We start from the raw sequence: 25,616 nt of genomic DNA, 5'->3' as shown, positions 1-25,616 counted from the left end.
AATTACTTCATCTACAGGCTCGCAAGGGCAACACCGCAGGTTGTTGCATTATCATTTCTGTCACAGAAGTTACAGACTCTTTTTATAGCTCAGTGGCAGCAGTCTACGTTTCTAGGAACGTTAGTGGATTTGACAGCATCAGTGTCCATTTACACCCATTGGTGAAATACATGTAAGAACTCCTTCCAAGCCTTGTCTCATCAGGTGAAACACAAAACTTCTTGCTTCTATTTAGTTACCCGTAGAAGAGTTGTGATAAGGCTTCCCAATGGCACAGAAAAGATGTACAAGATTTTGAGCTTCCCATCGAAAGATGCTCTAATGAACAAAAGCTTCTTCCCACCCCCTGCTTACTGTGGTAGTTTCAGAGGAAAACAAGTAGAAATAAAGGAACTGGCTCACATCCAGCATGTGTGGCTTCACACAGTAAATAACAATCAACACTTTGGCTGCTTCCACGATGCAGCGGGCGAGGTGCCAACAACGCTTTTAATCAGCGCCGCTCTTTGTTTAGCAATGCCCACTAACTAGTGTAATTTTTAGTTTCCTATTATTAGCACTGGCAGTAAAACAACAGTAAACAACATGACTAAAGATTTGAACTTAAAAGCTCGCCCCAAAGCTTGACGCTTTATGGATGAGTCCCCGGCATCTGAAAGGTGCTTACTGTTTCTGCCCTCGCTTGTCACTACAAGAGGGCATTCTACAATCCTGACTTCACAAATAGGCAGGAGTCATAATTAAATTAAATGTAGCAGAACCCATGCTTCAAATACTGATGAGTACAGATTGCTGTAAACACTTTGGCAAAGACAAGGTACTCAGCCCTTGGGAGAAGACGTATTTAGGTGGGCACTGCTTCTGTGACTTGCCTTTCACACGTTCCCCTGTGTGGGACACATTTGATCAAGTCCCTTCAAATTGACTGAAATCCTAGGTGAGAGGAGGAAGAATAGGTCCTTGCTGGCAACTGCTGGACACTCAAGTGCACTCCCTGAGACCCACTCAAGTGATTCACTTGAGCAGAATGAAGGACATCACCAGTCCCTAACAGCCATATTTGAATATAGGTCAATTCTCTACTTTATGTATTTGTTATTCTTACATGAGGGAGTTAGAATTTAGAAGCTCAGCTTTGGTTTTCCCTAGAAGCTCCTTGTGCCCTTAAAGAGTGGAAGATTCACTGCGGAGGAAGCTGTACTAACAACCTTCTCTAAAGGTTAGAAGACTGGCACCATCAGAATAATTTATATTTTATAGGCATACCTGAAAATGAGAAAGCCTGACTTTAGTACAAGGTATTTATGAAGCAAACTCGGTTTGTCAGGGGTGAAAAGAACTATGTTCTGTCTAAAATGCTGATCTGATTTTTCGTGTGTGTGTTTTTCAGTCAATTGGATGTTGATATTAAGTACTGACACCAACTCAAATTTTCATTTTAATCATGAAGTAAGAATACTGTAAGTTTTGCATTGCTGGGACACATGTCTGCACGAAAGACACTCATCCTGAAAGCACATCCTAATTCATGTTATTTCACTACTTTTCAGAGTAGTGGTTCTTTGTTTCCTTCAAAGACGTACAGTAGTAATAGCAGACAGATCAGTATTTGGTTAGTGGTAGCTAGGATGAAAAGCACTGAGGAATTTCAGCTCACAGAAATGGTGAAGAGCATAAAAGTCAATGGGGAGCAGGTTAGAAACTGGAAATCAAACACTGTACTCATTATTTATATTTTATAAAGGTTTCTGCTTTCTCCACTACTAACGACACTTTCTCTCAGGAGAAGGGCCCCAGCATTGCAAACATAAGAACAAAAGTGCTTACATGCATAAATATTTATAAAACTGAGCCTGACGTTAGCATAAATAGGACCTGATTCACCAAATACAATGGTGAAATTCAGAAGCAATTGAGTCAATGACGTGTATGAAGCTGCTGCGAGTGAGAGAAAGACGCGGTTCATGGGAAGAAATGCTTCCTCCATGTTCACACTGTGAGGGCAAAGTCCCTCATCCTGGAGGCTCTCTGGCACTCAATGTCTGCCACAAACTCCCCTCTCCATGTACCAAAAACTCATTGTCACACCTGTGCTCATCCATCCAGCCACACTGACATCTCCTTTATTCTGTTGCCCAAAGGCCTCCCCAGATCATGGGTCCATGATATGGAGAAGACACTTCACCACTAGAGCTCTGCTGTTTATGGGGATCATGGAAGAGACACAGTGGCCTTTGTGGCAATGCTTTCGGCCATAAATTTAAATGCCTTTGAGAAGGAGTGAACAGTTCCATAAGGCAGGGGAAGATATAGCATTGCTACTTACAAATTAGATACTCTTTCTATAATTCAGTAAAAGACACCAGGAAAGCATCAGAATGTAATTTGAAATTTAGTAAGGAATACAAACTGATAACTTTTTTTAGCACAGCAAAAGACCTAAAAAAACTACATAAATCTCCTTTATACTGTTATGAAGCTTTCCCTGTCTCATATGTGGATACTTGATACACTGCTTTCGGTAGCATTTCTAAAATTTGTAGCACTAGTCAAATCATTGTAACTGAACACTGAGATAAACCTAAATAAGTGTTCATCGATATTTGCTGGTATATTTTTGTGAAAACATGAACAGCATAGAGAAACAAAAAAGAAGCAGAAGAAATCTCCCAGTTAAAACAGACCACAAGAAGGGAAAAGATAACTAGAAAGTTACCTATCATACAGGGTAGGCCTGAGAAAGATTCCATTTCTCATAGTGGTATCATTTCTTACGGAGATTCATTGAGGATGAAATTGCTGGGCATAAAAACTTCTTGCAAAACCTGATAAGTTTATGGCACATAAAGTTTGTCTTTATTCCATAACTGCAGCTTCAGAGAATGGAATAAGAAAATAAAGCTGTTATAACTTGGGCTCCATTACAGGGGATGGTACTACATCTCTTGTTCAGTGAAGCAGATGCTCTATAACTCGATTTATTCATTTTTAACAGTACTGGAAGTACAGTGGATTTTTTGATAATCAGATACAGTGTGGTTATTTGATGAAGCCAGAGGAATGATATGAGACTCAAATCTGGAGAATTATACTACTTAGAGATAAGAAACAAAAAAAAAATAAATTGATTCCTGTGCATAAGCTTCTAGACTGTTCATGGACTGTTTAGTGTTGAGACAGTTAGATTAATGGAAAATGGATGGGTTTCAATCTTAGGGTCCTAATTAGGTCTTCAATGGGAAAAGGAGCAGAAAACTTCCTAGAGTGCCCTGAGATTTCCCAAAAGCTGCTACTCCCAGGAACTCTGAATGCAGAAGGCAATGACCAAATGGAGAAAGGCATCTCGTTTGCAGAGCAAAACCTGAAACCTTCAGTTTCAGGTCCTCTGGTGAACAACTGAGCACTCTGAAGAGGCCCAGCATGCTCCCAATTGAATGGAGGGTATACCTTGACTGGGATGCGTACTCTTTCATAGCTTATAAATATAGGAGGAAAGAAAAAAATATTCTGAAGAGAATAGAAAAAGTATCAGATTTTCCAGCACAGGGTAACAGGGACAGGTACTTGCTTATCTACTGGTAAAAACCCATAATAATTAGACTACATTTTGGTATTGCCTCATGGGAATATCTTCCTCTGGGACTGGACTGGAAGATTTTAGAGCCAATTACCACTAAATTATGGTTGTCTGACAGATTGAAGGAATATGCAGTTCTTTTCATCACAGATAGCTAATGTGGTAGTGGTGGACAAATCAGCTGAACAAAATCTTAATTGCCACTTTTCTATCTAGAGCTCTGGAATCCACCTTATAGTGAAAAAAACATTAAGAGGGTAAAAAAATTTTCATGACATTTGGTCATGGTTCATTAAAATCAATGAACTGACTTTAAAAGAAGCAGGATTTTTAGCCTGGAAGAATAACATTACAAATTCAGGAGCTAAATTTTAAAAGTATACACAATTGGTGAATCTACAGGAGGAATTAAAAACCAATAAACAAATTTTCTACTACTCTCTAATGTCAAGTTGAATCTAATTTTGCATCTGCTTTCATTTTAAAGTTCTCTGTTGTTTTCTATTGTGTCACTTTCTCATCTTGCTCTGGAGGAAGATGACAAACATTGCCTGTGTTAAAACTTTGTTAACAGTAATAAATCACTCATTGTACTGGGTGACATGGAAAAAGACTGACAAAGAGCTTTGGTCCTAAAAGCTGAGGAAACAGGTGAAACTGTCTGGCAGGACAATATGGCAGTTAGTTATTGAACCTGGATTTCCTGTATAATAAGTTTCCTATGCTTAGTTTCCAGTTCTTAGTGCTGACATTTTTAACCACAAGCACAATCACATATCTCTTGTCCAGATACCTCTAACTGCTGGTAGATCGCATGTCAGAGACAAATATTTCTATATCCAGCTACTGGGGGTTTACTTGTGAAAATTATTCTTGACACTTCTTTTTGTGAGGTCACGGTGAAGGTGGTCACAGCATCGGAGATGCATAAATGGAGCAAGTAAATCATTGTTAGAAATACCACATAGAGTGATTCCTACATCAGTGCGTTTTCACACATGAGCTTACTGTAATTTCCACTTGACAGATATGGAGCTTAGTCATGGAGGGGTAGATGGTCTTGCTCACATACACTGCCAACAGAACACACATTTCACTCTTAACGCTGAGGAATTCAGTGTTCATTTTTCTCTCCTGTAAGGATGAACTTTGCTATCTCCAGCTCCTGGGAAAGTTCAGTTTCCCACAGCCACCAGCCCCCCCACGGGTGTTCTCCACTTTTTTCCCAGGGCATGTTTGAGAAGACTTTGATCAAAGGCTGGGAAGCAATCTCTCACATAGCCAGGGACACTCTAAAAGGTTTTGGCTGTCAGATCAGAGACATTAAATTAGGCAGTTGTCAATGTGGAGCCCATGCAGGCAGTGAACCACTGGTATAATGCTCTCTTGCAACCCAGAAGGCTTTTTAGCGTGATAGTTAAGGCTTTTAAAGGTGTGTGGCAGTTAATAAGCCAGCCAGAGAGCTAAAAGGCTAGAGTCTTTAGACTTCTAGTTTCATGCTGTGTTTACTGAATCATGCTGTCCTTTGAGTTATTGGCTCCTCTTTCTTCTGTTATACTCACCATATCTAAGGTCCTTTAAGTATATTTCACAATGGGATTGATGGGGTTGAATAAGTTCCCGTACTTGAAAGTTAACATGAGAATCATTCACATAATCAGAGTGAAGAGCAACTGCAGAAATGTCCAGCTGATCTAAAGAATATCGGCTCTTTTAGCTACTGGATTTTAGACTTTCACTCAAAGATAAATGCAGGTTGGCCCAAGACTTTTAATAAACTTCCATGCCACTGAAAGGCTTGACCTTCATGCTCTGGCACTTGCGATTTGCAGTTTTATTTGAAGATTTACCAGTGTTTATATTTAGCACAGAAGTAGATCTAAAGAAATTTCAAATCAGAAATTAATTCTGTTGAAATCAAGAAAAGATTTTTGATGGTTTTCACTGCTTTCTGACAAAACATAAGTATTGCTGATTTTGTTTAAACTGATCAGGAATTTAAACAAGAAAAAAATTGTAAAGATCTAAAATTACTTGGAAATTCCTGGGATCCAGAGCAGATCCCTGAGCCCAGCACAAATAAGATTTTCTCTGTGAAGCTTTGAAGGAAGCAGGACCCAAATGGTTGAACTGCACCACCCAGAAGTATCACCAGAACATATATTTTTCCCTCTGCTACCATTTTGCAGGCTTGGGACACCCACCTGAAAATATGCGTGTCTGCTTTGTGACTCTGAATTGCAGTGTAATACATAACTTAGTACAGGATTTAATACAGAATTATCATGTTTTATATAAAAATTCTTTAAGAAAACCGTTAGTAAGAAATCCAAGTAGAAGGATTTTTTGAACACGGTTTTCTCAAATGATGAATTAGCTCATTAAAACATTTTATGCTATGTGTTGTAACGTCCAATGTTTATAGCAGTTACAATTAGTATTCATCTCACCTTGTGAAGAAAAGGGGACAGGTAGGAGAAAGGAGAATAAGAGGTGTCTACTCACTGCATTTTTAATTTACAACCTCATCAATGGTGCATGGCACCAAATTTTACTTCTCTAATGTTAGTGATTACCCAGAAACAAAAATCCAACAATTTCACATAATTCACGTACCAAGCTTTGTAATGCTTAGTCCAATTGCAGCAAAAAGTAGCTGCAGTGAGCTGCAGGAGATATTTTGCTGCTCATATTCTAGTACATTAACATTTATACTCCTCAGATATCACATACTGACACACATGAAAGCTCTGTGGTAGAAAACAGCTCTAGCAGCAGATGAGTTACACTGAGCAGTTGGTTAGCAGAGCAGAAGGTATTTACCGTGCATCAAGTGTCAGCCTGGCATGACCGATGGCACACTGAGAGCACACCAGAGCACAGGACAGAGCACTGCCAATTTCAGACAGGAAGGGCAGACAAGCACACAGAGCAATACAATTCCACCAAAATGTAACACTGACTTTTTTTAGCATAAAGAAGAACTTTAGAGGTACTTGGTACTCTGCACTATTACTGATACTGAGTGCTTAAAATCACGGTCTTCTTATATGCTGCTTAATTAGCGACTTGGCATCTACATCTTTCAGAGACAATTCAGAAGTAAGCAATCACTATTATGAAGACAGTCCTTGGTATGCTAGATGACAGGTTTTCCCTAGTGAACACGACGTGAAGTATCTCCATGAACAGCAGTAAGTCAGGAGATGAATAGAAGTGTAGGGACTGAGTTCATTATTAATTTTCAAAAAGAAGATTTCAATCTCTGCCAGCAACTGTGAGACTAATTGAAATGACTATCGCCACTGAACACGTTAAGGTCTGTAAATTTGTGACAACTGACAACTATACGCCAGGTCCGTCAAACTATAACTCCAAATTATTTTTACTCTTATATTTGAAAAGCTTCAAGTTTCTTGACTAACTCCTGAAGGAACTATATAAAGAATTTAAGCATTATTTATTGCTCAGTTTGTTAAAAGATTTTCACATAGCCTTGTTTGAAATATGGAAAAGTTCCCTCTAAGCCCCTAGTAAACGAACGCCAGTGCTTTTGAAACATAATAACAAAATTCCGCCTTGGCAAGGTTGGGGTTTTTTTAAAGTTTTTCTTCAGTCATCTAAAATTGAGAAAACAATTGATCTGAAGCACAACTAGTAAATAATAACTCTATTTTAAAAAATGGAGGTTTGAGCTATGTGCATTATACATGTCTTCAGAAACTCTCTAGACAGAAAAAGATGAGTTCAGAAATCTGTCTCTTGACAGCAGACATGATATCCAGCTTCTAGGTTTACTTGCTTGGAGTTTCATTATGCAGTTGTCTACTGTTTAGTTTATTAAGGCTAAGCAAGTCACAGGAGTTTTCTAACATGGGGAGATGTTAATTTTCAGTTTGAATTATTACTATCCTATTTTCTAGTAAGATTAAGAACTTTTTTTTTTTCCCTATTTTATTGGCATTTCTGTGCTGCAAATTTAACAAGTTTATATGCATGAGGCACAACCTGTTGAGGTGTCATCACTGCATCTATTTAAAAAGACAAGTTGCTGGTGGTGCTTTGTGTATATATCCTCTTCATGCCCACAACACTGTTCATACACTGTTCATACACAAGTTCATACACTGTTTGTGCAGAGGGGTCAGAACCTCTCTAAAAACTTTCAGCCCAGTGGGCATTTTTCATGCCCCGTTACCCAGTAGAGCAACTCATCCCTTGTTTGATATTCAGAGTCACAAAGGGATATAGGTCAAACGGTTTTCATGGTGTTTCACGTTAGCCAGGAGAGCTAGGTGGGAACCTTTAACTGACCTACATTTTTCTTCCAGGCTCTCCTCTTTTCTGTTTGGTCAGAAAGAAAGTCTGCATCTGGAAAGATCCCACTCTTGCTAAGATTACATGCTGTGTAACCCAAGGACTTCTACAGACACTCCTCAAATCTTGAGGGAAAAGCAACTGCACTGACTGCTGGTCAAATGAAATCTTCCTTGCTGTCCTAGGACTCTGTGGGGGAGGGTGAAAAACATATTTAAGTTCTGAGCCACTTCATCTGCAAGAACAAGCTTTGGAGGACCGACGTGTGCTTGCACTAGTGCCACTGTCTGTCATGCTCACTTTTGGTGTTTTCTTTCTCTTCTGACCTGTATTAATCTTGAATCGGCAATTATTCATTACAACAAACCCACATGGATTCAGTGTAGAACTGAATGGGATCACAATGAACTGAAGACATTCTATCAACTCTGTGAGACAGGGGAAACTGACGACTCAGATGTAGCTGATCCAAGCCAAAGTGTTATTTCTCGTAGTATGAAACCTTCTGTTCATAATCCACGGTGTTCCAGAGACGTAAACTAAGAGGATTATGTTGTCTTTTCCCCTTGTCATGCTTTAGAACAGGTGGAAAAGGTTAAGTGAGGAAGCAAGGAAAATGGAATGGACTTTGAAAATCTCTGTTTGGTATTCAAACTCTTTGCATCACCCATTTTTTTAACCTCTTTTCTAGTCAAATGCTTATGTCCCTTGTCAGCTTTTATTGTTTGACAAATATAATGCAAGGGGACACAATTTCCATTTGTACTAAATACATTATAATCAAGACATTGATTATTTTAGAAACTATATTTGAAAGACAGAAGTGAAAGACAGAACTATGCATCTGTATTAGTCATAAATCAGAGGCTGGGCAAACAGAATAGCTGTAAAAGCCATCCATGTGCAGGGCAGATATACATTTCTCATACTTCCTTTCTTAACAAGTAATTTCCAATTACAGTGACCAAAACAAATACATTCAGTGTTCCTAGAACATCATAGATACAAATGTATAAGAAAAGTTAAACCAGTCTGAAAACTTTAACTTCAGAACCCTGAAAATTACATTGAGGTGTTTCAGGTTTTGCACAAGTTAGTGCACGTACAGCAAAATGCACGGTAGCTATACCTAACCTTCACCTTCATCATTAAACAAAAATTTGCAGGGGGAGAGAAATTATTTATACAGTGAAAATTATTTTTATTCGTGCACCAACTCATTTTTACTCTTCAAAGTCCTGATTACTTTTATCAAATTTATAATTTGTCTTTCACTTTTTAATACTCCTATTAAATGGGAAAACGCTCTAACTACCATGCTGTTAAACAAATGTGGATAAAGCTACCTTGTTCTTTCATGCACCTATTCTCAGCAGATCAGTGTAGCTCATGAAGGTGGCTAATATTTAGACCCACAAGCTTTGGAGAGGGACATAAATTAAAATAAATATATTTAAGTGGCTTCCTTGTCATCCTGAAGGCTTTCTTAATTGCAGTTCATAGGCTCTACCTCTGAATAAACCGACTTTAATTTTTATAGACCATACCACTGGGCCTAGCACAGATAATTTTAGAGAGGTTTAAGTACATAATATGAGCGCTTATCATACGAGGTCTAGAACCAACGTTTGAAGATCAGCATCAAAACTTTGAATTTGACTTCCTTGTCAGCTAATGCTAATGATGACATAAGATTCTATGCCTCAGTGATAGCAAATTCTTTTTTAGTGTCAGAGTGCCAACATTACCTAGACGCAAAGCTATATCAAACAACCACCTGAATTTCCACAGTAAGTATTTATGCAGATTTCATTTATTTCTGGACACATTTTACAGCTAAGAATGTGAAAATTCACACTGTAAGTGTATTGAGGTTTGGAGGGGATTGGGATGATGTACACAACACAGAAACAGCAATTAGTTTCAAACTATTAGCTAGTCTTGTTTATTAAATTACTTGTCTGATCTGAATGTGGGAAGTTGAGATCACAAACTGATGGAACTCTTCACTGGAAGAGACCTCTGGAGGTCATTTAGTCACTCAAAAAATCGAAAATATCCTATGAATTTTCTTATAGTTGGGTAGGTAGATATACCTTAGACAGATAAACTCACATGACACGAGCTGTATGGTTTTATTTCCTACTCATTAGATTGGAAATATACTTAATTAGATAAAACAAGCACTTTCTCCTCACTTTCTGTAAGAGATTAACAGAAGAACAAACAAAAGGAAGGAATTTTCCAGAAAATGACAATGAGAATAGTTGTATTTTATCATGCAAAACTCGAATTATCTAGACAATCAATAAATGAACTTTATAACCTATAAAACGAGCTTTCATTAAACTTTCTGTGAGACTCACAAAGGCAACATAGAGTAATACAATGCTTCCATCAAACCATAATTGAAATGGAAAAATCTTTGAATAAATTAGCATAGTTTGAGTTATGCACAAACGTATTCTTACACGGATGGGTAGTGTGATGGGGGAACCTATCTTTGAGCTGCAACATTATCAGGGTTATTATCTTACTGTCATTGTTTGTCTCATTTGCTAACAGCAATAGGGAAGAAAGGTATCTTAGAAATGTTGTTTTCCCAATAAGTGTCACAAGTATGGAGCTGCCTATTTAAAGCTACAGAATGTATCCAGGGACATTTTTATGCATGCATGACTTCAATTTACACTTTCTCTGATATACAGCTGGGTAAGATCAATGTTCATCAAAAATCCTTTCAGTTTTCAGGGAAAGTCTAGCAGTTTCCCAACACAGAGTTTGACAGAATTTTTGATGAGAATAATCAACCAAAATTAAAAGAACATTAACATTTAGGTTTAGCACAGGAGCATCTTTTGTGCAGCAAAAGCATTATCTAAGTATTTTAAAAATGGAAATGCGCCATAGCTCAGGGACATTTTTAAAACTGTGAGAGACCTATCAATGGACAAAAGAGAAAGAAAGACCACATGTTGAGTGCATGCTTGATAGTCTGTGCAATTTATTGTGAAGTACCACTTGTACTAGGCCTGCCACAGAGCCATTGGTTTGAAAGGTTAATGACTGCAGCAATCACAATTTCAATTTACAAGAAATGGGATGACAGAAAGCCAAATACAAAATGGAGAGGTCCCACTGTGATGGCAGCTGAGCAACAATTCATCAAGAAGAGCACAGGAACACTGTAAAACCAGAGTGCTGGGGACAACCATTTGAGCCTGGGGAGGACTTATGACTTCCGTTAAGCTCATTTGTCAAGGATAGTATAGAAGCTTTAAAATGACTGAATTACTGAATATAGGCATAAGTTCTGCCTTGGTGCTTTTCCTTGTAATAGCTGTTAGGTCATCTGAAGGTACTTGCCCCTCCTCCTTATGTTTGCTTTACTGTATCTCCTCTTGTATTTTAAATGTTGACCTTGACTACCACCAAAACAGCCATTGCCAAGATAGGCATTTCAATACTCTTTGGGCCTTTCCTGCAGTTATCCCCTACTTCTTGTTTCCTAGAGTATCAGCTATACTACAGTGTGATCTGAGACTCTCTTGAAACTTTCAGGTGTGTACATACACACAGCAATGCTACCTGAGACCCTATGATCATTCTGCTTGAATTACTTTTTGCTGGATTTGGCGTGTAACTTGCCTACGCTGGAAAATCACATTGATGAAAATATCTTTAAAGGTTTACCTTCTTATTTTTGTATAAGCAAAAACCACAAAATAAATCAACCTTTGTAATCAAAAACACTACAGCAATACAGGAGTACTTGCTTCTTTCTCATTTGAAGTCCGTCAGAACTATACGTAAGTAATTTGAAGTCATAAATAATAAATAACTGGACGTAAACTGTGAGAAGTTCTGGTCATCCCTATCTCAGAACAGACATCCTAGAACTAGACAGGATTCAGGGAAATCATCTGGCGGGACTGAGATTATATAGACAAAATCTTTTCAGTTAGGAAAAGAAGGGACTAAGTAGGAACTGTGTAAAACTGTGAATATCTTGGAAAAGTAATGGTAATGGTTACTCATTTTCTCATAGCAGAAATACTATAGATATCTTATTAAAATAAAATGCAGCAAGTTTGACACAGAAATGAATTCTTTTTCACAGAAGGCATAACTAGGTATGGAGGTAATTTCCCACATTATGTTGCAGATGTCAAAATACCCTGGTAGATTAAAAAAATAATCATCACAGTTTATGGAAGAAACTTTGGCTGAAGTATGTAAAATACAAAGACACAGTTACAACTTTCAGCACAGGAAGTATTTCAGTAGCAGAGTGCAAGATGAGAGAACAGTATGTTAGGGGAACTATCACTAAATTCACCTTATTGTTATATTCTTTCCCTTATCTGTTCATTCTTGAAAACAGGATACTGAGGTAAAGGGGCTGAGTACTGCTTTTCTTCTGTTTCATCAATTGTTTTTTCTTTATCATGTCTGGGACCTATTCTTCCTACCACACTTGCATAATGAGAGAGGGAAAAATGTGCATAACAGAAATGTTGTTGAAAATATATAGAAATAAATTCCACTTTGCCTACTCATTGCTTTCTGACACACCTCAGGAATTATTATAATATAGAGATACCCAAGTTCTTCAGAAAGAAATGTCAGTTTTGAACTTATATCTACTATCACCATAGTAGGTATGGAATCTTGTCCTGCCTAAAGCTTAAAGTTTTGTCTTCATTAAGTTTATTAATATTTGCAGTAGTACAGATACTATATCTTCTGGTAGTATTACAGTTTAAGTATTGAAAATCTTGCATTTTTTTTAGGCTCTATATAAGGATAGAGTTGCTGTCTGTTCCTTCTATAAAGTAATAGGCAATCTGTGGATTTATAGATGGCAAAATGGTGCCTGAAACCAACATTCACTCCTAGACTAGCAGTAACTAGTTTAACTGATATGGTTGAACTAGCTTAACTACTGCATGTTGATTCCAAATATCAAGGGATCACATAGCAATAGTTTTTCTGTAGTTCATTGGTGATACAAATACAGCTAAAATCCACATATAGGGCATAATTCTGATGGATTAACCAGATCACATGTAGTGACTATGCCAGCTGATACCAGCTATATTGCCTTTAGGACAACAGTCTGTACTACAGCTCTTTTGAGCTCCTGCCCGTGCACAGTGCAAGGTTGATGGTGTGGGACGTTGTAAATTTAGTCTAATAGGAGTATAATAGCAGCAGAGCTACTGCACCTTAAATTCATGCCTTAACATATCTCGCTTTATACAGTTAAACTGTTGAAGAGATAGTAAAAGAGGCAAACATCAGGTGAAAAGCATAAAGCACAGAGATAAGATCTGTACAAGTTTTCATAGAATTATGGAATCATAGAATAGTTTGGGTCAGAAGGGACCTTTAAAGGTCCAACCCCGCCTACAATGAGCAGGGGCATCTTCAACTCGACCAGGTTGCTCAGAGCCCTGTCCAACCTGACCTGGAATGTTTCCAGGGATGGGGCATCTTCCACCTCTCTGGGCAACCTGTGCCACTGTTTAACCACCCTCATCATAAAAAAATTCTTCCTTGTATCTAGTCTGAATCTTCCCTCTTTTAGCTTAAAGTCATTACCCCTTTCCTACGGCAACAGGCCCTGCAACAGGTCCTTAATCTCTGAGTTGGTCCTCATCTTTCTTAATTAAGTACTGAAAGGCTGCAATAAGGTCTCCCCAGAGCCTTCTCTTTTCCAAGCTGATTGGTTTGAGCTCTCTCAGCCTTTCCTCATAGGAGAGATGGTCCAGTCCCTTTAGTCCTCTTTTTTGACTCTTCATTGGACTTTCTCCAGTATGCCCATGTCTCTCCTGTACTGGGGAGCCCAGAACTGGACACAGCACTCCAGGTGTGGCCTCACCAGTGCTGAGTAGAGGGGAAGAATCACCTCCCTTGCTTGCTGGCAATACTTTGCCTAATGCAGCCCAGGATATCACTTTCCGCCATTGTCACAGGGCACATTGCTGGCTTATGTTCAACTTCATGTCCCCTGGGAATCCCAGGTCCTTTTCTCCAAAGCTGCTTCCCAGCTGGATGGCCCCCAGTATATATATTGGTGCATGAAGCACACACATGAAGCACACAGGGGTGGAGAAATTGGCAGGACAATGTTGAGCTGCATCAGAAAGAAGGGGAGCGAGAAGGGAGGTGGCCTGTGGCAGACAGAAGTGGATGATTGAGCACTGTCAGGGGGAGACCAGCTGAGCGCAGACCATAGGAGGCCCTTTAATGCCATCCTGCATCAGTACCCTCCAAAGCCGCTCAAACTGTATTTGTTAAAAGCTAGACATGTGACAGGAAAGATGAACTGATCCACACAGCCATGCTGCTCATAGAGCTGTAGAGCATTTCACAGTAGAAACTGATAAATACAAGAAACAAAACAAATCCCAACTCAACTGAACTTATTAAAATCCTTCATTTCTGAAGCCTAATGCTTGGGCTAAAGACTACGGCTTTAAACTGATTTATTTTTATAACAGTCACCAGTGCTAGGCATGCTTTACAGCATTTTGGAAAGTAATTGATAATTTTGCAATTATATTAAACATAAAAAAAACCCTGAAGCTCACGCTCATTAGCTCTAAATAGTCGAAGATACTTATAAACACGTCTTGAATTATCATGTCCTTATAAGGAAATGAAACACCTGAATAAAGATTTATTACAATGTATTACCACTGACACTCCTTTGATGTAAGTAGAACTTATATCTTAGAACACAAAAGCATATGAAGAGCTGGAATTCCTCTTTTTGAAAAATGGTAAAGCTATAATCAATTAAAAGACTTTCTTATAACCTATTCTCTTTTTCCATACCTCATTTTATGCAGAGAATCATCAAGGTCCTTAATCTCTGATACTCTAAAAATAATTATTCTTAGAGAAACAGACAGAAGGCTTATGTTATCCACTATACTTTGTACCTTTTTGCCTTAGATAATTAGGGACATTAGTTCATGATTTGCAATACTTAGGGAATACTGTCATTAGCAGGGGAATGTTCTCTGGTACCCTGAGGAAATGAAGAGCTTTTAAGAGCAATCACTGCTAATCACTAACATGCCAAGATTATATACCTTCTGGAACTAAGGATGATATATTGACAGGACACATTAAGTGACTCTATTTTACTTCGTAGCATTGTAGGCTTTCAATAATAATGTAGTTCTAAAATATCCATTTGCATGGCTTGCTTTCATGACAAAATACATGATATCTACGAATTCTGCAAGATGTAAGACGTCTTTTTGTACAAGCTATTGAAAATATTCTCTCTGATTCCATAGCTGATCTTCATTGTGCTTTTAGCATTATTATACTTTGTTACACAATATCACTTGAGTGGTAAATGCTAAGGGCAAGAAGAAGGCCCTTTTGTAAGGGTGAAACAAAAGCTAAATAAAAGGTGATAAATGTAATTAAATTTATCTTTACCTCCAGCTCAGCAGGAGACTTATCACCTGCATAGTTGCACTACTCACAACTGAGTACACAGATTAACATTAGACACTCATGATTTACACGCAATTGCTATTATTCAAGTTTTTTTTAATATCAAGTATTTTCTATCCAATGTTAGTGGCATATATCAACTACACACTAGAAAAAGAGGCAGACTGCACTCATGCACGTGGGGATCCCTGCCAACTCTAAACATTGCCAATAGAGTACATATATCAGCAAAAAAAAATCACAAATAATGACTCCCAGTAAAGGGATCTGACAAGTGTATATACTGGAGGAGCTAGGAAGGACTGAAGAAGTCATCTACTGCTGTCCACCTGATGAAAAATTCCTCTAGTGCAATCTGTGCCAGTTACTTCTTGTGATAGCTATTGTGAATGCAAAAATCAAAATCTTTCTTCCCACTGACCAAATTCTCCAGGACTTACGTTCTCTCCCATTATTTCATCTTTCAACAAACAACTCCAATACAATTTTCAATCTGTCCTTGAACAAAGTCCTACTGTACTAAGTTATAATTATTCTCTTCTGGATGCTTTGTAATTCGTCTGCATCTTTTGGTCATTAAACAGCCCAGTTGTTGCAGAATGACTGCTTCCTCACCTGACCAGACATGCAGTATTTAGCTACTGAATCCCATGAGCTTCATTGCCAGTCATTCTTATAATGCTGGAATTGCAGTGGCCTATCCTGTAAATAGATGATAAATTAAAAAAGGAAGTGCTTACATTCTTGAAACCTCTATATAAGATCTGAAGTTCCTTCTTTGTGAATTTGCTCTGTGCTTCCAGCAGTTCAAGAGCTTCAGGTCTATGTCGTACTGTGGCCATTTCCATTTCATCTTCTACAGTGTCTGCAGAATACAAGAGACAGAGAAGTAAAGCTCACCAAGAAACATAGGATATAGAAATATCTAACCCTTGCAGAAAAAAAGAAAGTAAGTTAAATAACATCCTTTTAAAAAACAGCTTTTGCAGCTTTAAAGGCAAATGGCATGTTCCTTTTGAACTCATAGGGAAAGGGTATCTGTCTGCTTCAGTAGCTGCACTGAACGTGGAACAGCAGTGATGATCCAGCAGTCTGGATGTTATCACATCAGTACAAATAGCAATAAACTGCAAAGCCAACATTCTGCAAGGGCATGCATGACACATTCAGAATGACTTTCTGTTTCTATGACAGATTTTATAAAACTTCAGTGACTCCAGAATACCAGAAATTTTCCCTTGATTAGTTACTGGATGTGAATTCACTGTAACAGTCTGAGATTCTCAGTGTCCTCCTTTTACCAAGAAGCTGTGCTTTGGAAAGTGTGAGATTTATGCTGCATATTCAACAGTACACCTTACTTTGAGTGCCATACAACAAGTCCCTCAGGGTAACATGATTATTCACGGTGAGCAGCGTAAGTGGGGAACATGAGTATTTTAGTGACCTCATAATTAGGTGAATAAGAGTGTGGATATACACATTCAAGGCTTACAGCTGAGTCCATCCCTAAAATAATGTGATATAGCAATGCATTTTTTTCCAGGTAGATTTTTAAATGTGAAAGTTCAAATAAAGCAGCTAAAGAAACTTACAGTATGAATTTTTTATATGGGGTGCCAGCTGTATACCTAATCAAAAATATGAATGTGTGCATCTGTTTTTAAGTACTAGCAGCATTAAACATAGTTTATGTAGTACTCCAGGCTAATTTAATCAAATCACTGCCTTATCCTGGCTTAAGATTTATACCAACTATAGAAATGTAACTTGAGAGAAAACAAACACACAAAATGTTTACAATGCTGAAGATATATATTTTATTTCATCAGAGTGTGGGATCTGCATTCTTAAAATAAAGTTTCATTCAGTTCAATTTTCGTAAGAGCAGAGTATTAGAACACTCCATTAAAATCGTATTATGCTTACATCTTCACATATTTTTGTTCTGCTACAATGCAGTAATAGTAACTTTCAGCTGCTTGGGAGAAATCTGGCATCAAGAGATATAGTGCAGCTATATGATGAACAACCTTTAAATAGATATAATCAAAATATACAAACTATTTGAATAAATCTTCACAAAATAAATCTTCATAAAAGAAAAAAGGCCTTGTCTTTTCTCCTGTCAAAGAGATGTTGCTCTTGTCTCTCATCTCAGGAAGATGGTTTCAGTGTCACCCATAGTCTTATCTCAGAATGTCCATTGTGTGTTGGCTTATGGACAAGCTATAACGCGTTTCTCTTTCATTTTTTTCTTTATAGGTTATCTCAGATGGCTCATAGACCACTACCATATTTGTGAAAACTTGCAATCTAAATGCTATTGACAAAAAACCCAACTGCCGCAACTTTACATTGACATTATTATGTTGATGTTTGATAATAGTTTGAAAGGGTCAGTATCTGAACTCACAGGATTATAAGAACATTTCAGTTCTCTTCTTAAAAAGAACAGTTTCTGACATGCGGAGGTGCAAAGGGGAAGTCTTGAAACTGGAATAAAGCTGGTCCAGATTTAAGAAGATGGCTTCCTAATCTAGTTCCTTGAATTAGGTGTTGAGTTCTTGAGTCCCATTCTAATTCTGCATAAGAACATCCAGAGTTTATTTTTCAAGGTTTTTAAAACCATTCCATCGTGTTTTAAGAGATTTATCTTTTCTATTCTTTATATAGTTGCTAAAGTCCCTCTGACAATGTCATGCTGTAGATATGCAGCTGAATGTTTTGTTGTGAACTGCAAGTCAACACTAGGTGCTTACACTAAATTGACAAAATAGTCAACCTGAGAATAGATATTGCTGAAAAGTCACTTGTGTTTTATATGCCAGGAGTTATATGGGTTTTAAATGGGCTATTGTTTAGACAGAAAGGGACTTAACTGGAAATGAGCTCTCTAAGCATCCATTTGTGAAACATCTGGCTACCTAGAGAGACATCTACAAGCTGTTCTAGAAGCTAAATGAATACACGTAATAAATGTGAGGATAGAGATAAAAGCCAGACAATGTGATTCTGAGCACAATATTTGGTATATCCTTAGTAATAAACATTTTCATTGTGTTTTAATGATTTGGTGAGAATGTAGAAGACTGCAGTGTGCTTATGTTGTCTTTCAGTTAATGAAAAGTTTCAGTGTATGTCTTCTCACGCTCTATTTCTGTAGTTTCTATAGATATAAATAATCTCAAAATAAGATCACCATAAACTTCCTCATAATGTGACAACTTTGATGATTAAAATACTATAGCATTCATGAGTCACTTGCAGGTTTTTAATTTTTTTCTTCACACTTACATTTAGCATTATCCAGGCTGGAAAAAAAAAATTATACTTTTAAAAATGTGTGAAAATATATCTATTTCTAAACATTAATGATTACTATGGCCTTAATGAAAAATTAGTTATTTCAGTTCTCTAGTTTCTCCAGTCTAAGAAATTTAAGGGGTTTTTTTTTTCCCCCATAAAAGGCTAACATATGTCAACTGAAAACCACAAAAAAGTTCATTCAATCATTAATATATTAAACAAAATTTTACTACTGATTTTATTCCAGCTAAACAGTAAGGACATTTTTTTACTGTATTTGCCACAGGAGCTATGCTTTGAACCTTTAAATATTCATTAAAGAACAAAATGGTAAAAGTAATGCAAAAAGCAGACATACTTTTCAAATAATGGCAGTTAGAGAAACATGTCCAAAATTAGGGCTTAATTCTTATCTGTAAAAATTGTGCACAGGCATTTGCCTGCAAAAACCCCAAATTATATCTCCCCTATCTGTTTAATAACTTTTATTTATTTTCCAAATAATTATTTGGAAATTTTTATTTTCTTTTATTTTCCAAAATCATTCCTGAGTGTAGTTCAGCACATGCATTTAAAAATTTAGCTAAGGAAGAATGGATTTAAGTTTAGGTTTACTAGATTAAAGCACACAAATAAGAAAAAGCATTCTTTGATGTGCTTTGTTGAATGGGAATGCTGGAATAAGATTTTATTTATTCAAGTAAGCTTTTTCTGCACATATTGATAGAAGTTACGGACAGAAGTGCAAATTCAGGCTGTGTATATTTCAACAAATTACTTGTTCTAAAAATATGCCCATTAAAATTTCTAAGAAATTCACATCATATGGTTACTATTGTAGGTAGTGCTGGCTTCGTTCCTAGTACACTACAATGTTGCTTCTTTCATGCTAGCAGGAATCAAATAGCAGATTATGTCAAAATGGGATAATAACAATGGGTGTCTACAATGATATTCTTATTTAATATAATATTTTCATTTAATATAAAATTCTTACGTAATATAGCATTCTATTATTGATGAGCGTACAGAGAAAAATGCTGAATGCATCTTTTTTTACTACTTGATTCTCAAATGTGAAATATTTAATGCGAGTTTTGACTTCTCTTTCAGTTTATAAAACACTTTCATCAAGAAAATACAAGTTTTTCCACATTGAAGGTTATTAAGATCAACTCTAAATATTTTTTTTACCTATGCAGACAAAAAGCTCGCATAGAAGCGTGAAAGGAATAAGGATGTGTTGCTCTCCAACCAACTTCAAACCAACAGATCAAACCTTTTATATCTTCCATTCTGTTTCCTTTCTCTATTTGATACCCCATCATTGGAACTGTGCAAGGCCAGGCTGGACGGGGCTTCGAGCAACCTGATCTAGTGAAACATGCCCCTGCCCATGGCAGGGGGGTTGGACTAGATGATCCTCAAAAGTCTTTCAATTCAAACCTTTCTGTGATTCCATGATTCTATGATTCCTTTTATAGTCTAAGGCTATGTTACTTAGGGCACGTAGCTGAAAGCGAATTCTCCATAATGAATTACCAGCAGGTGTCATGACAGTACGTGACATTTTCAAACCTCCCTATTTTCAAGTAAAACACATCAGCTGAAGCCACCATGAAAAAGTCACTGTGCATCCACATCTTTAGTGCTTTTCGTCTTTGAGATCTCAATTAGTTAGAAAGGAAAGCAAGCATCACAGTCTTCTCTATAGAGGAGCATATGAAAAACAGTGAAGTGGGGTAGCAAAAAGAAAGCCTAGATCCATACCACTGAAGTCCAGAGACTTAATTGGGGCCTGTGTTTGTAGCCAAGTTGCCTCGGGTTGTCCCATAATCACTGAAACAAGGAAGTGCTCTTGGAGACATTTTTCTACCTTAGATTGATTGATACGCTTTACCAGAAAACTATACAGGAAGCATGGGGACCACTCAGCTTGTAATTTTAGGTGTTCAGATTAGTGCCTGGAATTAAACCAAATTAATCTAGACTGAATTGGGTCCACAGGGATATTTTAAAATCAGTTATAGTAGCCAGTAGTAGCATAGTAGCCAGTATCAGTTATCTCTATCTAGGTGTAAATATATGCATGTATGGAGGTATCTATGTATGGATTTCTCTCCCTCCCTCCCTTATTTTTATCTGTTAGCTACCCTGGACAGATTTTGTTTCCTCACAGCATATCAAGACATTGAAGGTAGTATCAGTGTGCTTTTCCTTTAGTTCTACATTCCTATACTTTGTTTTCAATCTAATTTTTATTTTTCTTTCAGACACTTATCCGGGGAGACCTTACTGCGGCCTTTCAGTACTTGAAGAGGGCCCACAGGAAAGATGGGGACAAACTTTTTAGCAGGGCCTGTTGTGATAGGATAAGGGTTAATATGCTTTTAAACTAAAAGAGAGCAGATTCAGCCTAGATTGAAGGAATAAATTTATTACAATCTGGGTGGTAAAACACTGGACCAGGTTGCCCGGAGAGGTAGTAGGTGCCCCATCCCTGGAAACATTCAAGGTCAGGTCGGATGGGGCTCTGAGCAACCTGATCTAGTGGAAAATGTCCCTGCTAATTGCCAGGGAGTTGGACTAGATGACCTTTAAAAGTCCCTTCCAATTCTATGATTCTATACCTTAAGTCTTGTTCCCTACATAGTTTGATGTTACATAGTCAAAACCTGTAGAGCCATGCCTTTACTCCCAGACCAGTATTGCAGATACTATCCTGTGCATAGCAAGCACACAGAGACACGTGCACACATGTGCACAAAAAGATACCACTTCTCAAATACATTGAGAGCAGGATCTTAATTAACCAGTGAATCACTTCTCAGATAGCTTGTGGAGCGTACGTGCCAACCCAGCAGCTCCTATACAGCAGACCCTGGCACTGGTATCTTGCCATCCTGCTCTGCACAGACAAATCTGTTACCAGCCCATAAATCTGTTCATCACCTGATTTTAAACCTCAATAGAGCATACAATTACTTCAGCAGGTATCTTGTGTCTCAAATGAGCAGTCAATGGAAGTATAAACTGTGATGCATGCAAACCTAAAAAAAAAAATCAAATGAAAAATAAAACTTGCTTTGAGTAACAGGAGATGTCGTTTTGGCAGCCGAGCAGGGCAAGAGCTTCATAAGTCGCTCTTTAATGCTGCGTTTGGTACTGTTCTGAGCGTAGAGGAAACCTAAAAAATATATTATCAGTTCTGTTAACATAGGCTTGAAAACAATTTCTGTACATGCTGCAGAGCTCATCATTATAGCAGAATACTGATGGGAAAGGCCAAACAGATGGCAGCCATCCTGAATCGCAAAGGGCAACCAGAATTTTTGAAGAGGACAACAAAATTGGTTTGTCTTTGTAACTTTCCAATAAAGGGGATTATTTTTTTTATGTGTGCATCTCTTAAAAAGTTCTTACAACCCACTTAAGTTCTTACAATCCACTATAAAACACCTAACACAGAGGTATCAGATTATGTATTTGAAACAACACAAGGTACGAGTGTTTGTGAAAATTTTAATGCTAAAATATTTCAAAGACTTTTAAGTCTATTTGATTTGAAGTTTAATACAGAAAACAAAACCAAAACCAAATAAAATCTCAAAGATATCTTTTGTTGTCCTTTCTGGCAGTCTTCTAGTTCCACGGCTGAGTTTTCCCATATAATTCATTCAGCAATAACCAACCTGGTACTTTTGCCTTTTCTGAATATTAAAATATCAACCACGATGTGCAGCCAGTCTCCCTTTTCTTTAATATTTGACATTCTACATATATCTAAAAATAAGTATTATTTATATTTTCATCTTTAAGTACTGACATGGTTCAATAGTTAATGCTATTGTGCCATAAAGCAGGTGAACAGCATTACCCTTACTTGCTGTGAAGGAAAGTACCAGAGTTACTGTCTGTGAGGTCTAACTAACCATTTTACACAAAATGGGTGACATAAGCAAGCACCTCCTGGATGGATATTTGTTGCAAATGACAGACTTAACATCTATAAAACAGTTAAGTAAATGACTTATGTTCCTGAGAAAGGCAGAGCTCGGTTTGGACATTATGCAGCTCCAGCACTTTCCTTCTCGACCGCATGCACTCCAACACAAACACTGCTCTGAGATGGCTCTTGCCACAACAACAAGAATGCAAAACAGATGGGACAAGAAATGAAAGACACAACTGACGGTTCCTGTGCTAGCGGCACAGTCACCAGGACAATCCTGGGTTATCCCTGCTACTGCACTTGTGCTGAATACTGCTTTTAGTGACATGATGTAGAATAGTCTCTGTCACCAAACCAGACAGAGTGGGAACCTCCCACCTGTAACACTAAGCGGAGCCTGTAGGCAGTCTTGAGAAAGTACGTCCCTGTATTTGAGAACAGAAGGAGCAAGTGAGTAGGCTTTAAGGATATTAAACTTTCTAACGGATAGAAAAAATATTTCTCAGCTAAACATTGAAATAAAAAATATTTCTCAACCAAAACACTGAAGGAAATGAAATTAAAGAAATGGGGGAAACCAGGAAAGACTCAACCACAGCCTTAAAAAAAATCAACCAACTATTACCAGGTGAATTCTGCCTCTGTGAGAACAGCAGCTCTGGTAAACAGATGAAACAATCCAGTTTCAGCACAAGGTCAGATGGACCTAAACGACCATCTCCGGAAATGTCAAAACCTTTTAGTACAAATAATAAGAATGAAGACACTTATTACCTGCAGCACTTAACCATCAGCTCAACTACTCAGAATCACTGTGCAGATAAATGCATAAAATCTGATGGGTGATCTGAGGGATATCTTAAACTCTATACTTTTAGTTTGACTACAAAAACAGCTTTTAAATGGATACCTTGTGGTCTCAGCTGGCAGTGTCTGCAGTACCACACTATGCCTGTACTGCAGGTATCTGAACACAGAGGAAATTTGTTTATCTTAAATATTTTTTTCTTTATTAGATATTCTTCCAGCATAGACATGATCTAGAGATATCTACTTCTACCTTGTTAATTTGAGTTAAGGTTTGCAAAGGTTTTCTGTCCATGTATTACTTACACAGTTACATAGGTCCACAACCTATGCAATTACCGAGGATGTATAGAGTGCTTTTCAAAACCTAAAGGGACGTATTATTTCCAAAGGGTTTGAAGCAGAAAGCCTTGAGTCAGCAAACAATTTTGCTACTTTTATGCTCGCACAAACGCTCATGGAATTCAATGCGGGCTTTGCAGTGGTACGATCAAAGTCAAAAATAAAATGAACCAACACACTGATAATGATGGACTGATGCTGGTTCCTTGGAAGTTATAGAAAAAAATAATAGTAATTCTTATCCTGTAAACAGATTTTCAGAAGAAGATGAATTCTCCAAACTGTTCTTGATTATTATTTTTTTTTTTAATAATTGGTTAACTAGAGAGTTCATAGCTGTTATCCCTAAACCAATCAGTCACAAACTCCTCTGGGCTAAGTGTGAAGATTCTTCAAATTCAGGTTAGTTAACTGGTGCTGCTTGCTTTTGGGTTTGGTAATTCATTCTTCTGCAATGAAAATTAAATTCTGAGACACACTTTTCCCCAGAATTCACTGTGGGAGTGTCCTAGAACTCATCTCAGTATGACACCACCTGTAATTGTGGGTGATTGTCCCAAGAGGTGCTCATGTTTCACAGAACACTCTGTAACTGGAGCATGGCTTACATATTCTCCTATCTAGGTACTGCTGTGCTGATATATGTGCTGCATATAGATACCGGGCATACTTGACATCCTTTAGGAGTGACTGCTATTTCGCATGATTTATATCTGCCGTTGCAACTGATAAATGCACCAATGGCTTAAACCTCTGATTTACAGATATTTAAACTAGAGAATTGTATCACTACAATTTTATTAATAAAAGTTGAATATGGAGAGTACCATACATACACATGGTCAGTACAAGTGTTTTCTGAATTGCTACTTTTAAAAATCATATTTGGCCAAAAGCACGCAGATCATTGTCATGTGTGTGACCTAGTCACTCCAATATCACAATGTTGACAGGCTGATGTAGATCTGACACTGCTTGTTATGATAAAAATACACAAAGAAGCACAATTTTTTTTCTCATTAAATAAAGAATTAATATATTCATAAAAGACGTTAAAAGATAAGAAAAAAGGATGCATTAGAATATAAAAATTATTATTTATAAATTATAAGTGATTTATAAATGACCATACATTCCTAAACATATGCATCTATACCTAGACTATCTTAACTCTTTACATATTTACTTTTTTCAGAGGTATGATCCCTGCTTTAGAAAGACAGTACATATTACATTTTGCCCTGTTGTTACAGAGACAGGTGAGACTACCCCAGGAAAAACTATCAAGCCAAGGGATTTTTGTAGTTTTTAGAGGCAAAATATCTCTCTTTCAAAGTGTGATTTTTTTCTTTGCAAATTCTTTGTAGTCAGCATGAAAGCGAGGGCAGGCAGGCCACTTTTCGCTGGTGTAGCAGATAAATCAGATTGTCTCACATCCCCACCAACTGCACCAGATGGACTCTGCTGTAGCTGCCTTTGCCCCTCAAATTTTACCCACCTTTCCAGCCTGCAGCAGACGCCCTCTGTTCAAATAAACACAAGAATCTTGCCTTGCCTCCCGCCTCATTGCGGACTTTTTATAATGGGATTTGGGTGATACACGTTAACCTAGAAAGCACACTCATCTGAGTACTTAAAAGAGCTTTTTGGCCAGGTAATCATCCTATTTAGTAGGAAGTTTAAAAACTAGTAACAATTCTCCCAACAAATTCTTCCTTCCCTGTCCATGAAAGAGAAAAGTCACCTGTAAAACTACCTTTTATTCCCACTCTTTTTCCCTCTATTGTTTTTTATTTTTGTTTACTGTTTTCTTTCTCAAAGCCTCACTCCTTT

General features: G+C 37.5%; 1 protein-coding gene across 5 annotated transcripts in view; it reads right to left on the bottom strand.

Annotated features, from left to right (window-relative positions):
- KCNIP4 (potassium voltage-gated channel interacting protein 4) overlaps positions 1-25,616 on the bottom strand; it is a 339,234-nt gene that overhangs the window by 33,485 nt on the left and 280,133 nt on the right. For 2 of the 5 annotated variants that reach the window (XM_054203576.1, XM_054203575.1), the window contains exons 2-3: positions 21,768-21,869; positions 16,114-16,238 (exon numbers count right to left, since the gene is read on the bottom strand). In XM_054203576.1, the coding sequence (XP_054059551.1) occupies positions 16,114-16,238; positions 21,768-21,869 (227 nt within the window). The remainder of the gene's footprint in view (positions 1-16,113; positions 16,239-21,767; positions 21,870-25,616) is intronic. The other 3 variants (XM_054203578.1, XM_054203580.1, XM_054203577.1) reach the window with 2 other exon arrangements.

The sequence above is a fragment of the Rissa tridactyla genome, chromosome 5 (assembly GCF_028500815.1).
Source record: "Rissa tridactyla isolate bRisTri1 chromosome 5, bRisTri1.patW.cur.20221130, whole genome shotgun sequence".
Classification (NCBI taxonomy): Eukaryota; Metazoa; Chordata; class Aves; order Charadriiformes; family Laridae; genus Rissa; species Rissa tridactyla.
This window is presented reverse-complemented; position numbering and strand designations above follow the sequence as displayed.